This window comes from Panthera uncia, chromosome B1 (assembly GCF_023721935.1).
Source record: "Panthera uncia isolate 11264 chromosome B1, Puncia_PCG_1.0, whole genome shotgun sequence".
NCBI lineage: Eukaryota > Metazoa > Chordata > Mammalia > Carnivora > Felidae > Panthera > Panthera uncia.
This window is the reverse complement of record NC_064811.1, coordinates 130,242,062-130,256,506: the sequence shown is the minus strand read 5'-3', so window position 1 is coordinate 130,256,506 and position 14,445 is coordinate 130,242,062. Positions and strand designations below refer to the sequence as shown.

The window sequence follows — 14,445 nt, the reverse complement described above, 5'->3', positions numbered from 1 at the left end:
ATCCTAACGTAATCAGCCCTAACGTACGATGCTATGGCTGATTTCAAAGAAAAAAAGTGGAGTCCAACAAGAACTTGAAAATATGTATCTTAATTTTTTTCAAACTGTCCTCTACAAAATGTTTAAATATATCATAAAGCAAGGCCAATATCATTTCCATACTCACCTATTTTCATCTTGTGCCATTAGCACATTTCTATATGCAGCTAAACAGATGACATGAGGCAGTAACAACTGGCACCATTACTGTTAAGCAGCACCATCGATGCTAACGAAGGTCAGAGATTGGCCAGGATAGCCCAAGACTGCTTTCCCATGAGTCACACAGAGACAGGCACTGCACCTTAAATGCGGGCCCATTTTCAGGTGCCTGGGTGGGTAGCACAGTCTTTTAAGCTTCTGACTTTGCCTCGGGTCATGATCTCGCGGTTCATGAATTCGAGCCCCCCACTGGGCTCTGTGCTGACAGCCTGGAGCCTGGAGCCTGCTTCAGATTCTGTGTCTCCCTCTCACTATGCCCCTCCCCTGCTCACACCCTGTCTCTCTCTATTTTTCTCTCTCAAAAATAATGTTAATTTTTTTTTTAATGTGGACCCATTCTAATTTAAATAAAAATACTTATAATACTAAGGTATTAGAATTGGTAATAAAATCGTGTTGAAATTTGTCACTCCAAAGCAAGAGGGCCACTAAAACACATCAAGTCAGAATGTTCATCTTTGAAGTTTTTGTGGTAACCAGCTCTCCAGAGATTTGCTGTTTTATTGAATTTGTTATTAATTAAATGGACAAGTAAAGTGCTTTCCCGGAGCATAAAAAATTTAACACCACTTAATGTAATATTGATTTTCTTTAGATTGTATCTAACATAAAAAATACTCTTGAGATTTCTTTAGTTACAGCTTTCCTTACTTGGTTTTATTCTCTCAAAATTAAAGTGAGGACCGCAGCCTGTTATATTAGAAATAGAATTCATGTTTAAAAATTAAATTGATTTCATTTGAGTATATTTATATTGCTAAAAATGTGCCTTATTTGTAGTTAGATTGTACTTATTTGCAGCAACCTCAAAGGCCACAAAAAACATTCTCAAAAAAGCCAAGGGAAAACCATGTCCACCTTGTCTAATATTATCTATATAAAGCTAATTATTCATCCACATGGCTGTAGCAATGTATTCTAGAGAACAAGAGTTTCATATTAAAACTGGTATCCTATTTTATTTCTAAATGTACCCATGGGAGTAGGATTACAAAAAAAGACCTGAATGACCAATTACAAAGAAGTATATACATAAAAGAGACATAAAAAATATATATAGATACACATATTTCAGCACAGTGGATTCCCAAGAAACAATAAAGCAAACCTCAAATATGCTTTGACTTCATTCTTCTTAGCTTTACAATGTTAGAAAACAAAAAAGGGATAGGGAGCAGGTCCATTCATCTATTTTCCCTCAAGAGGCCAAAAAGGTCGGTCAGGTTTTCTGAATTCACTTCCTAATGTTCTGATATCATTTTACTGCTTTTTCTACAAGCAAAATGAATATACGTTTTCTACTCAGGAATTCTGCTATCCATAAGTCCAATCCATCATGTCACCTAGCATTTATTATTTACAGAAGAAAAATTAGTGCTCTCATCCTGGAAAACTGTGCTGGAGTTCTGGATTCAGTATAATCCACAGATTTAGGAAACAAATGAGTATTTATTATTCCTTTGAGAAATACTTTGAAGTTCCATATTTTCAAAGATCTTGGAATGGTTCAAAATAAATGCAAGTTGTCTCTGTAATATGCACAGTAAAAATAACTTCATACATAATTACAGAGACAAAGTTTCCAGGAATTAACTACCTCATTTCCCTCCTTCCTTGGCATCTAATGAAAAATCTCTAAATGATCCACATAAGTGGGTGGAGTAAGTCCTTTCCTTGAAAGTTTTGAGAGAGATTTTTCAGTCTCCAAGTAGCCTCTTCCTAGAGAAGGGGGAAAAGGGAGTTGCCTGTGTTATTTGAGAACATTACTGAAGTGTAGAATGGGAAGAAATCTTAAAAAGCAGTCATTTCAAACCTCTTTTTAAGGAAGGAAAATGAGATAAAGTATCTCCATTGATTTTGCTTCTTACACTTCTGAGAAACACGACCAACACCATTTGTTACAAACAGCCTGCAATTTGCAACATATTTTGTCGAGTTTGATAAGGAATAAGTCATTTTAGAATTTGAACATAAAAAAATTCAAACAAGCAGGCTCTAAATAAAGTGGAAAACTCAACCCTGTATAATGGGAAGAACCAAGTTTGGGGTGTGAACAGCATGAGATCAGAACAAGTAAAAAGTTAACACTTTAATGATATTCTTCCTGCCTCTTGGTGCTACTTCCTGCGACATAGCCTTCCAACTGGAAAGACACAGAGAATCTTTTTAAAAAAAAATAATGTAAGGGTATATTTAAAAAAAAATTAGGGGTGCCTGGGTGGCTCAGTCGGTTAAACGCCCGACTTCGGTTCAGGTCATGATCTCACAGTTTGTGGGTTCGAGCCCCGTGTCAGGCTCTTTGCTGTCAATGCAAAGCCTGCTTCGGGTCCTCGGTCTCCCTCACTCTACTCCTCCTCCAACCTCTCTCTGTCTCTCAAAAATAAATAAACATTAAAAAAAATTTTTTTAATTGTTATCAGAGTCACTAAAATTATTTCACTGGTAATATTTTTAAAACTACATATAATTATCACTACCATCCTCTCAAGAGCAATATTTCAATTAAAGAAAAAAAGACAAATAGTCATAAAATTACCTGCCTAAATCTTTCACTTATTCTACTGTTTTTAAATTCATGTTTTAAAAAAAAATCCTGGTTATTTTGTGAAGAAATATACCAATTACTCAAAGAGAAAAAATATCTTACAATTCTAAAATACTCATCTTCCCTTACTTGTCAATTTTAAAATTATAGTTTAAAGAAATTGGCATTTTAGATGTTGAGAAAAAGTTCCTTTTGAAATTCAAAAGTTAAAAATAAAATGGGGGCGCCTGGGTGGCTCAGTCGGTTAAGCGTCCGACTTCGGCTCAGGTCACGATCTCACGCTCCGTGAGTTCGAGCCCCGTGTCGGGCTCTGGGCTGATGGCTCAGAGCCTGGAGCCTGTTTCCGATTCTGTGTCTCCCTCTCTCTCTGCCCCTCCCCCGTTCATGCTCTGTCTCTCTCTGTCTCAAAAATAAATAAACGTTAAAAAAAAATTAAAAAAAATAAAATAAAATGAATGGTGCATTTTTGTCTAAGAAATATTGTAAATAATTTAGGGAAGTATTAGAATTTCACAGCTGTTCAGGAAAATCCTCAGATTTCCCAAAATAGCATTTTGCACAAACATTGAAGAATTTTAGATCTGTCATCAATCCCAGATTGCTCCTGGTGGGTTGGCCAAAGCACAACGTTGTGCTTTAAAAGCCAAAACCTTGAGCCAACATGAATTTGAGGAAAATCCCATCGCAGCCTGAACAGAGGTGCTTGTAGAGGAACATTCACATATATGAACTGAATGAATGAGTGAAACTGCCACCATACCAAAATTAAGGAAGGAACCGGTGTTTCCAGAAGACAATAACAGAATATGTGTTTGATATTCAACTGAGATTCCGATGCCTATTTAAGCAAGCTCATCATTTCAATCGTGGCTAACCTCTAAGACGGCAAATTGCTCAATTATTAATTTATTAATTTTTCAATAATCAACCCTGGCAGCTTTCCATGCTCATTGCAATTTCATTTTACCTCTGTAAAATTATTAGGGAGGTAAAGAATATATAATGTATGTAATCATAATGTAACACCACTGAGAATGAATTGGTAGCCGTGCTATAGATTGACTTGGGTTTCATTCCCCAAGGCTATCTATATATTATCCTTATCAAACATGGCCTATTCAAAGCTCTTGACTCATCCATTAATATGTATATAAGTGTACATATATGTAGTAACGAAAATAAACAGTAATTTTTTTTATGTAGACATAAAAAATAAAGAGGCAAACAATACGCAGAGTGCTGTCCCAATTATGCATTCCTGCATGTCAAAGCACCCCAAACTGATTGGCTTGAAACAATAATATATCTCTCACGGTTCTGCCAATTTTCTGGACTCAGGAAGTCCTTGGGTTGGAGTCAGATGAAGCTGGCGATGGTGTCATCATAATACTCTACCAGGCTGTTTTCCCAGGATAGATCACTCAAAAGGCTGACAGTGGTTGTTGGCCCTTTGCTGGGAGTTCAGCTCGCGCTGCTGACAGCCTACACATGACCTCTCCATGTAGCTTGGGCTTCTCATTTCATGCTGCTGGGGTCCTGGAGGGAGCATCCTAAGAGCAACTATTCCAAGACACTCTGGTGCAAACATAAAGACTTCTTATGAACAAGCTTAGGAAGTATCAAAATACCGCCATGTTCCATTGGTCAAATAATCACTAAAGCCAACCCAGATTCAAGGTAAGGCAAATTCCACCTCTTGATGGGAGTGACAAAATCATATTGCACAGGAGCATGTGACATAGGAGATATTAATGCAGTGATTTTTGGAAAAATACGCTCTACAATAATGCAAACAGGACACTGGAAGTAAGATGAGCATAAATTAAGTGGAAATGCTGTCAAATTGGACGTTCCTTACTAGCTATTTTTTTCTTTTTTCTTTTTTTTTTTTTAATGAAGCTTTCAAATCCTACATATTTCCTGTGGTATTTTAATCAATACAGTAGAGGCTTCAAATAGATATTTACTACAGTAGCAGCATGAAACTACATGTTTTATTCTTAATTTAAGAATAAGAAAATGGCAGAATAAAAGAAAACCTTGCTGATATAAGGTCTTATTTCTAGGACAACATATTCAAATAACATGTATACAATTCAAAATTAAAAATGTCTTCCTGTTTTTGTTCATCTCTTTTTGATAAATCATGTTTCTTTCCATTTACTAAATCACCTAAAGAATAATAATAAATTCCAAAGTTTACCTACTTTTATCACTAGTCCACAAATCGATGGTTTCACAAGAGATTTAAAGAAAAACAATTCCAAACTATGTAATGTTTAGAAGTGTAATGTTTCTAAAAAGTTTCTTCTGAAAATGTTTCCTCAGTTGGGGCATCTGGGTGGCTCAGTCGGTTAAGCTTCTAACTCTTGATTTTGGTTCAGGTCACGGTCTCACAATTGTAGGATTGAACCCTGCTTCAAGCCTCCTGTGGAGCTCTGCACTGACAGCATGGTGCCTACTTGGGATTCTCTCACTCCCTCTCTCCTCTGCTTCCCCCCCCCCCCACCCTACACCATGGTGTTCTCTCTCCTCTCTCTCTCTCTCCCTCTCTCTCTCTCTCAAAAAAGAAATAATCATTTAAAAATAAATGAAAAACATAAATAAATAAGTATTCCCTATACTTAGCCATTTAGTAGTTTTAGATGTTTTTTGTTAAGTCTTGAGGTAGATTAAAAATAAGCATGGTGTATGGGGCACCTGGGTGGCTCAGTCGGTTAAGCAACCGACTTCAGCTCAGGTCACGATCTCACGGTTCGTGAGTTCAAGCCCCGCCTCAGGCTCTGGGCCAATGGCTCAGAGCCTGGAGCCTGCTTCGGATTCTGTGTCTCCCTCTCTCTCTGCCCCTCCCCCGTTCATGCTCTGTCTCTCTCTGTCTCAAAAATAAATAAACGTTAAAAAGAAATTATTTTTTTAAATAAAAATAAGCATGGTGTAAATGTTTTAAAATTTAATTTGGAGGCACAAAAGATAAGCAGGGTCACAAATTTGATATTAGTAGCAAAGCCTTTTAAATAAGATCTGTTCGTTATTTAAACTGTTTAAATTGTTAAATTTAAATTATTAAATTGTTTCAATTGACTAATCAAAGGAAATGATAAAATTAACATGAGAAACATTTTTCTGGAACTAAAAGACAGATAATATCTATTCAGTGTGTTCTTAAATATAATATTTCTATAAAAGAGAAGAATTATCTGAATAAAATAGCTTGAGCCAAATACACACACACACACACACACACACACACATTCAGAATTAACTAATTCTAACATTCAAAGACTCTCTATTACTCTTAAATACAGAGAACAAACTGAGGGTTGATGGGGGGTGGGGGAGAGGGGAAAATGGGTGATGGACATTGAGGAGGGCACTTGTTGGGATGAGCACTAAGTGTTGTATGTAAGCGATGAATCATGGGAATCTAATCCCGAAGCCAAGAGCATACTGTATACACTGTATGTTAGCCAGCTTGACAATAACCAAACAAAAACAAAAACAAAGACTATTGATTGCTTATTATATGCTGTTCTTGGTACTAAAAACTTTTGAAAATTATTTCAGGAAAAGCAAAAATAGAATATATGTTAAATTCTTAATAATGTGTACAATTGAGAGGCTGAGGACAGACAACTTCCAAGGACATCCTCTTTAGAACCATGATGAATGGTCAGAGCTGCCCAGCCTAAGGCATGGCCAAATGATTTCCCATGTTGTAATTCCAGTAGCTTTTATACTGTTGCCTGGGAATTCCAAATGGAGATATTAGGATGATCACTTTATAAGTTTCCATAGATACAAATAATGTAACTTGTACGTTAATTAATAAACACTAATTTGCCCTGTCCCATGTGATGGACATTTCAAACTATAATTCATCTCTAAATAAAATTATAGAGTCTCCTCAAAATGAGTTTTTTTATCTTTAATAAAAGAATTAATCTTGAGCTCTTATTGTATTTGCTTCCTATTTTTGTGGAAACAAGCAAACCTTCATTCTTCAATCTTCAAAAATGGTATTTATTCTTTCCCAGATACAAACTGTATCTGTGGAGATACCATCATTAAGAGATTATACATGGTCTCTGGCTCCATGAAGTTTACATTCCAGCCCAACAAACAGGAAATGATAATACAGTCTGAGCAACATGAAAACATGGGAAACAGCAATTGCCCTGAGGCCAGAGATTGGAGAGAGGAGTGGTGTCTTCCTGGACAAGTAGTTTGACCAGCAAGATAAACAGGATTTATTTAGATGAAAAGTATCAGTAACAGTGCTCCAGACAAAGGGAAGAGCAGGTGCAAAAACTCAGAGGATAGAGACAAAAAGATAAAAACAAAGATCCTAAAAGAAATTCTGTTTGGCTAGGCTGGGGGAGAGGAAGAGGAAGGATGGATAGGAGATGTAAGTAGTTTGAATTGCTTTAAGTACTTTCTACATTTTCCAGTGAGTAACTGAAAAGCATTGAAGGGTTTAAGCAAGAAAATAATATAATGAGATATATTTGCATTTCAGAAAAACCAGTAGAGTGGAAAAGAGATTGGAAGAGTCTTGAAGGGAGGCCGGGTAACCATCTGATCTCTAGAGAATGATAGCTCCCACGGAAGGGTAGAGGAAATGAAAACAAGTGGTAGAATTCTCAAAATACAGTATTTAAGAAACAGACTCTAAGGATTTGATTACTGATTAAAATCAGGGGGTGAAAAAGACAGAAGAGTTTTTAAACTCCATTTATTTTTTAATGTTTATTTATTATTTTGAGAGAGAGAAAACATGCAAGCAAGAGAGAGAATCCCAAGCAGGCCCCTTGCTATCAGCCTGATATGGAGCTCGATCCCATGAACTGTGAAATCATGACCCAAGCCAAAAGCAAGATTCGGACACTCAACCAAATGAGCCACCCAGGTGCCCCTAAACTCTCTTTAAAATGAGACCCAGTTTATCTTTCTCTTTGGTGAAGGATTAAAGTCTACAAAAACTAATGTTTTGTTGATTTATGTAACAAAAAATGTAAATTTTTTATATGTGAATGAAGATCTGAAGACAATTTATGAAAATCAGTGGCTTTATTTCATAGGATCTTAAAAAAATTTATTGAAATCAGTTGCTTTATTTTATAATCACTTACACAGAATAAAAATATTCATTTAATTTCTATAGAAATAGGCTAATCATAAGATAAATACCTACTTTTAAGAAAAGGAGTATTTTAGTACATTCAATTTGCTGTTAAGATACGCAATTTGAAAAAGAGGAAAAAAAAAGAATTAGATAAAAAATATATAATATTGGTGAAAACTTCACAGTATTCTAACTTTCTAGTTTCTTCATTTTCACACACTGGGAGACAAAATCATGTGCAACTTAAAGACATGTTAACTAAAGCTGCCTACTGACTTTGAGGAAAAGGGACCTAGGCCTCTTTGAAATAATACTGTCCAGTGGAAACAAAAGGCAATTATAGCCACTAAAGCAAGCCACAAATACTAGTCACATGTGTAATGTTCAATTTTCTAGCCTTCATGTTTAAAAAAGAAAAAAGAAACAGGCAAAATTAATGTTCGTGATATATTTTATATAACTTTATATATCCAAAATATTATCATTTTAACATGTAATTTATATGAAATACTTATCAGCTATTTTATGTTCCTTTAGTAATTCTTTTTGCCTTTGAAATCTCCTGTGTATTTTACACATAGCACATCACATTTCAAATATAGTAGTAGGGGCGCCTGGATGGCCCAGTGGGTTAAGCGTCTGACTTTGACTCAGGTCATGACCTCATGGTTCATGGGTTGAAGTCATGGTATCACTGTTCATGGGTTTGAGCCCTGCCTTGGGCTCTCTGCTGACAGCTCATAGACTGGAGCCTGCTTCTGATTCTGTGTCTCCTTCTCTGCCTGCCTCTCCCCAGCTCACACCTGTATGTGTGTCTCTCTCAAAAATGAATAAACATTAAAAAAAATCTTCAAATGCATATTAGGCTCATGTGGCCAGCGGCTATCCTATTGGATGGTGCAGTTCTAGAACCTGGAGAAACGCACCAATAGGCTGCTTGCTCCCTTCCTGGGCCATTACAAATTTAGCAAAAGGTCAACGAATAAATGTTAAAAAAAAAAATTGTTAAGATCCTTTGGATAGTTGTTTCCTTATGCAGATGTGGCCACTGAGAACAAAAGTTAAAAGTAAGACAGAGGAATCACAAATTGAAACTTTGCTAGTAAGGTGCCAAAAGGCAACAAAAGTATTAAAAAATGGAATTATGTATTCAAAAATCCAAAATCCCAATAAACTTTAAATACCAAACTTTAATCCATTTAAAATAACTCATTTACATACAGCCTTTTAAAGTTTAATTTAAAAATCTCCTGGCAGCGACTTCATTTGGAAGTGGCAGGTTTTTTTTTTTTTGGTTTTTTTTTTGACACCAGTAGTTCTGTAAATCCATGGCAGGGGATTGCAAACCAGTTTCCATCTTGATTTAATGCTGTTTTAAGTTTGTAAGAAAAATGTCACTATGTAAACAGCAGACATTTTGATTAAACACGAAAGTTCTTATTTTGGCTGTTAAATCAATAATGCAGCTGGATTGAAAGTAGTTTACATTCCCTCAAAACTGGGCTTTGGTTCAGCTAGTATTGCACTGACATCATTTTCCAGCAAGATCTGGCTGCCTTCAGCAGCTGGTGTAGAAATATCCTTTACAAACAACCACATAATTTTCAACCTTAACACATTTCAAGAAGAGGGTCTTACAAATTCCTGTGCTTAAAATAGGGCGGTCAATCCAAAAATAGTCTCTCATCTAATGTGTAATTTACTGGTAAAAATTTTTAAAGTAATTTAAACAAGAATAGAAGACAAAGGCCTCTGGGGACATTAGTTCTTTCATTTCACCTGAAACCAACTTTGGAAGAGCGTTCCTACTTTCCTTTCTACAGTAGGCTAATTAATATGTGACTGGGAGCAATGTTTCTCACACTTGTTTTGAAAGCTCCCGAAAGTCACCGTGCTTTCTCCGGTGCTTTCTCCTCAACGTTGAGCCCAGGTCAAACTTCACAGATACTGATGTACTATTTAATTATGCTATACAAACTAGAATGCCTTGAAAAAGAAAATAAGACCACATTATATACATTTAAAACATAAAACCACAATTACCAGTACATACAAACCATTAAAAAGGAGGCAGTGAAACAGATCACAACAGACCATGTTGAGATTTTCAGAGATCATTAATTTACAACTTGAATATTCAAGATCAGCAATCAAAAGTTAAAGAAAAAATATGAAACAAAAATGCTAAAATGTATTCAAGACTACCCAATAACCATAATTTTATATGAATTAGAAAAAGTCACTATGATTCCATTTTGGTAGGAAGACAACTCTCATCTAGTTGGCTGAGCAAAAGTATTCTAAAGCCTCTGCTTAAGAATCCCTAACTCAGAACTTTTAACTACAGGACCTCAAATCGCTTACCTGTAGAAATTCTCTGACATTAGATCCCAGGACACGCAAGATTGTATCATAACCAGATTCTTGACAAAAGACAAAAAACATCTTCCCAAACATTTGGAGGATTTCTCCAGCATTGAGATCTATTTTATAGGTTTGAGAGAACAACAATAAAATATATTATAGCTAGAATATTGTTAGTGGGAAGAATGAAAATAGATGCGTAATGTAAAGTCAAAACATCCTCAATTTTTGTGCAAGTAGACATAGATTACAAGAGAAAATAATCGCCTGAACAATACAATGAAATCTTTGAAGACAACACATTAACATGTAAGCAGTGTCAATTTGTACTTATATGTAAAATAATCAGTTTCTCAGCTTTCACGAAAAACTACTAAATTAATTTCTAGCTTTTTAAAACAGATATTTAATGTATTAACTTATTTGTTCTGCAAAGTACAGAAGGAAAATCATCAAGAATGCACATGACTTAATACTATGGTGAAAAATGGTTTTCTTCAGGTAAATACACATATTTAATAAGTTGGTTGCATATAGTGTGTCCCCCAATATTCTCTTCTTTCTTAATGTTCAATTATTAATATTTCCTAAAATCTTCAATTTTTTTCTATAACATCAATTTTAATTGCTATCTCATTAACACAGGGACACAACAATTTATTTAATCAGTCTACTCTTAATGGAAAATGCAGACTTTTCCAATTTTGATAATACAAGTAATCCTGAAGTGAAAACATACATAAATCTTAACGCAAATAAACATAATAATTATGAAAAATTCCCAAAGGATTTGTAGATTTATTTAAGAGACTTTGACCAATGATGCAAAATTATTCTCTACAATGTGTTAATTTACCATCAGATGAAAAATGTGTGCAATTTCCCCTTTATCTCTACTTTTGACTACACTAAACATTTAATTTTTTAAAACTTGCCAAATTTGTATGAAAAACTTATTTCAGATTTTTTTCAGTTTTGATTACTAATGAGGCTGAATATTTTTATTATTAACAATTTACTGTACTTTCTTTGTAATTCTTGTATTCTGCAATAGACATTTGCTCTTCTACTTACAGTTGGCAGAGCTAAAAAGCATCTTTTTATTCTACCCAAACTGTAGCCTGGTTGTAAATTAAGCACTGTGTCAATAACTTTGAGATCAACTTTTTTTTTTTTTTTTCCGTGAAGCTGTTTTTAAATTTTGTCTACTTTGTATGAGCTTTCCCTGACATAGACCTCAGTTTCTTGTTTCCTTTACCAAGAGTTCACAGAATCCATGATCGCAAGAGAGATTTGAGGACAGTTTCCGCATGCTACCCTTTTGTAATTACTATGTTGTTGACACCAAAACTAAAGTTATTATGACATTAAGTGTAATAATTTTTTTCCTCCCCCAACAGATGGCTTTCTGTGAGGGGGTGCAGAGAGCTTCTCCATTCTCCAAAGGGCTTGTAAAGGAAAACTAGGACTCAGTGTAGCCTGGGCCTTCCCTCCACCATTGTGCAGTGTACAACCTGCATAACTATACAATGGGATGTTGGTTCGTGTATTCCTTTGGGCTTCTACGTGTAACTTAGACAAAGAAGGAACGTCACATTCAACTTACTGAGGACTTTGCTTGCAGCAGCAACCAAATCGTAAGTTTTAGAATCATCATATATTATTCTGACAAGAAACTGTCCTTCTTCATCTAACTGTGCCTCTTTTCTGGAAAACAAAAACAAGAGATGGGAAAAATGTTGAAACAAAAGAGTAGCTACCACAGTTACAATGATTGCATAAACCATGGTTTTATACCTGAACTAGGATATTTTTGGCAAGTTTGTTGAAATCAATGTCATTTGCCTAAAAGTCTAGTGCTCAAGAAGGGATTATTTCACATTCCCCTCCTCAAATTAAAATGATATATTTAAGCATATTTTAGCAAGACTTACATGTATATAGTAATGCCCAATGCAATACCTGATAGTAAACAGAATCAAGAAATAAGTTTTGGTTTAACAAATGGTTGGCAAATATTTGTTGAGTCCCTATATGTACCAGGCATTGTTCCAGGGATTAGGCATAGAACCTTTAGCAAGTTAAACAAAAATACATGACCTCTTGCAACATATGCATTCTAGGAGGGGAGACAGACAGGAATAAAACTAATACGTAACATATAATGGCAAGCAGTGTGAAGAAAAATAAAGACAGGTAGAGGGGGAGGGAGCTTGAGTACAAAAGCCAGGAAGCCTCACTGAGATACTGGCAATTGAGCAGAGTCTGAAGAAGCTTTGGGACTGAGCCACGAGCAAGGTGGGGCAGGCTAGGCAGGAGCAGTCTGGGTGTCTGAGGACCAGCAGACTGGAGCAGAGCCCAGCGTGCCTGGAACAGAGGTGGGGGGCAGAGTAGCTGTAAGAGAATGAATCAGAGTGGTAACAAGGAGGCCGGGTGGACATTTACTTGAAAGAGATGGATAATTCTGGCCCTTGTGATACGAGCAGTGAGACAAACTGGCGTAGGTTAAAGGACTTAATCGTGCTGCTGCATTGAGACCAGACCAGAAGGGTCTAGGACAAAGTGAGGAGACCAGCTAGGAGGCAACTGTCAAAACCCAGGCGAGAAAGGCTGGTAACTTGATTCAGAGTGGAAGCAGTGAATAGAGGAAGTGGTCGAGATGAAATATATTCTGCAGGCAAATCCAACATGATCTACGGATGGATTGGATCCAGGGTGTGAGAGAAGGGCAGGGCACACAGATGACACCGAGGTTGTAGCCTGAGAAACTGGAAGGGTGTTGTCACCAACAGGAAACTGGGAAAGGCCAGGCCGTTGGAGGTGGACTGGAGGGGTGTGGGTGAGGGGAGGTAAGATCAAGAGTTACGTTTTAAACACGTTTGAGGTGCCAAGTGGACTGATAAAATCTGCTAACAGATCCTTAGCTTATTACATGCAGTAGCTCAAAATATATAGAGTATTCATTCATTTTTAATAGTTGTCATATATAAATATATGTATTTTGATAGGATTTGGATTATTTTCTCAAACACATGTCCAAAGGAGAAATCTATTATTCACAACATTGCCAGCTGTAGAAGAGAGCTGACAAGTTTGCAGATATCTTTTCCAATGCTAAATTCACAAAAGTACGTGGAGCTTGGGTATCAATGTGACTCCCAATCCAATTCCTCTAAATCCCTGTGTGCTGCCAGAAGAATGCAAGACCAACTAGCCACTGTCATCGGGGGAACGTGAAACACTGTAGCTCAAATAGCTCCTTTTGAAACGCTGCCAAGGCAGGCCACAGTGCCTTCTCTCTCTCTCTGGAAGCTGCTGTAATCTGTATCACAGCTGCTGTTCATGGTTGGAATACCAGTGTCTGCTCAGGGGAAAAGCTCCAAATGGTGGCATGTCTCAGGTCCAGGTGGGATGTAGCTATTCTTAAAAAGTACCCTGTGTTCTTCATAGTATACTACATGTTTCCTTACAGTTATGCATAACAGTGCATGTAAAAGACAAAACGAAACAAGAGAGCCTGATTTCGGTAGGTATGAAAATCTGACTTTCAGAGCCTGGAATTCACCAGCTGAATAAACGTGGACAAATCACACAAAGCACTTGAGTATTAAACCCTCACTTTTTAAAAACAAGAGCAATAATATAACCCAACACCTACACTGTAAGAGAGACAGTATGCAAAAGTATGTTCTAAGTTGTTGAGGAGTCTGTGTGTATATATATATATACACACACAGTATTATATATATATATATATATATATATATATATATACACACACACACATATATACACACATTATTTTATATATATATATATATACACACACACACATATATACACACATTATTATATATATACACACACACATATATACACACATTATATATATACACACACACATATATACACACATTATTATATATATACACACACACATATATACACATATTATTATACATACATATTATATATATATATATATATATATATATATATATAATTAATGACAATAGGGCTTCCTATGTCTACATATTCAAAAAATTACACAGCTGTACATAAGATGTGGAAATCTTCCTTTTACTGAACATGCACAGCTATTAAATAAAAGAAACACATGTTCCAAACCGTAAGTGTTTTTAATACCAGAAGT

The 14,445-nt window shown here is 35.9% G+C and overlaps 1 protein-coding gene across 1 annotated transcript in view; it reads right to left on the bottom strand.

Annotated features, from left to right (window-relative positions):
* The window catches only part of GUCY1B1 (guanylate cyclase 1 soluble subunit beta 1), a 48,599-nt gene that overhangs the window by 18,630 nt on the left and 15,524 nt on the right, over positions 1–14,445 (bottom strand). Inside the window, exons 3-4 of the mRNA XM_049632323.1 lie at positions 11,899–11,999; positions 10,293–10,411 (exon numbers count right to left, since the gene is read on the bottom strand). Coding sequence (XP_049488280.1) covers positions 10,293–10,411; positions 11,899–11,999 — 220 coding nt within the window. The remainder of the gene's footprint in view (positions 1–10,292; positions 10,412–11,898; positions 12,000–14,445) is intronic.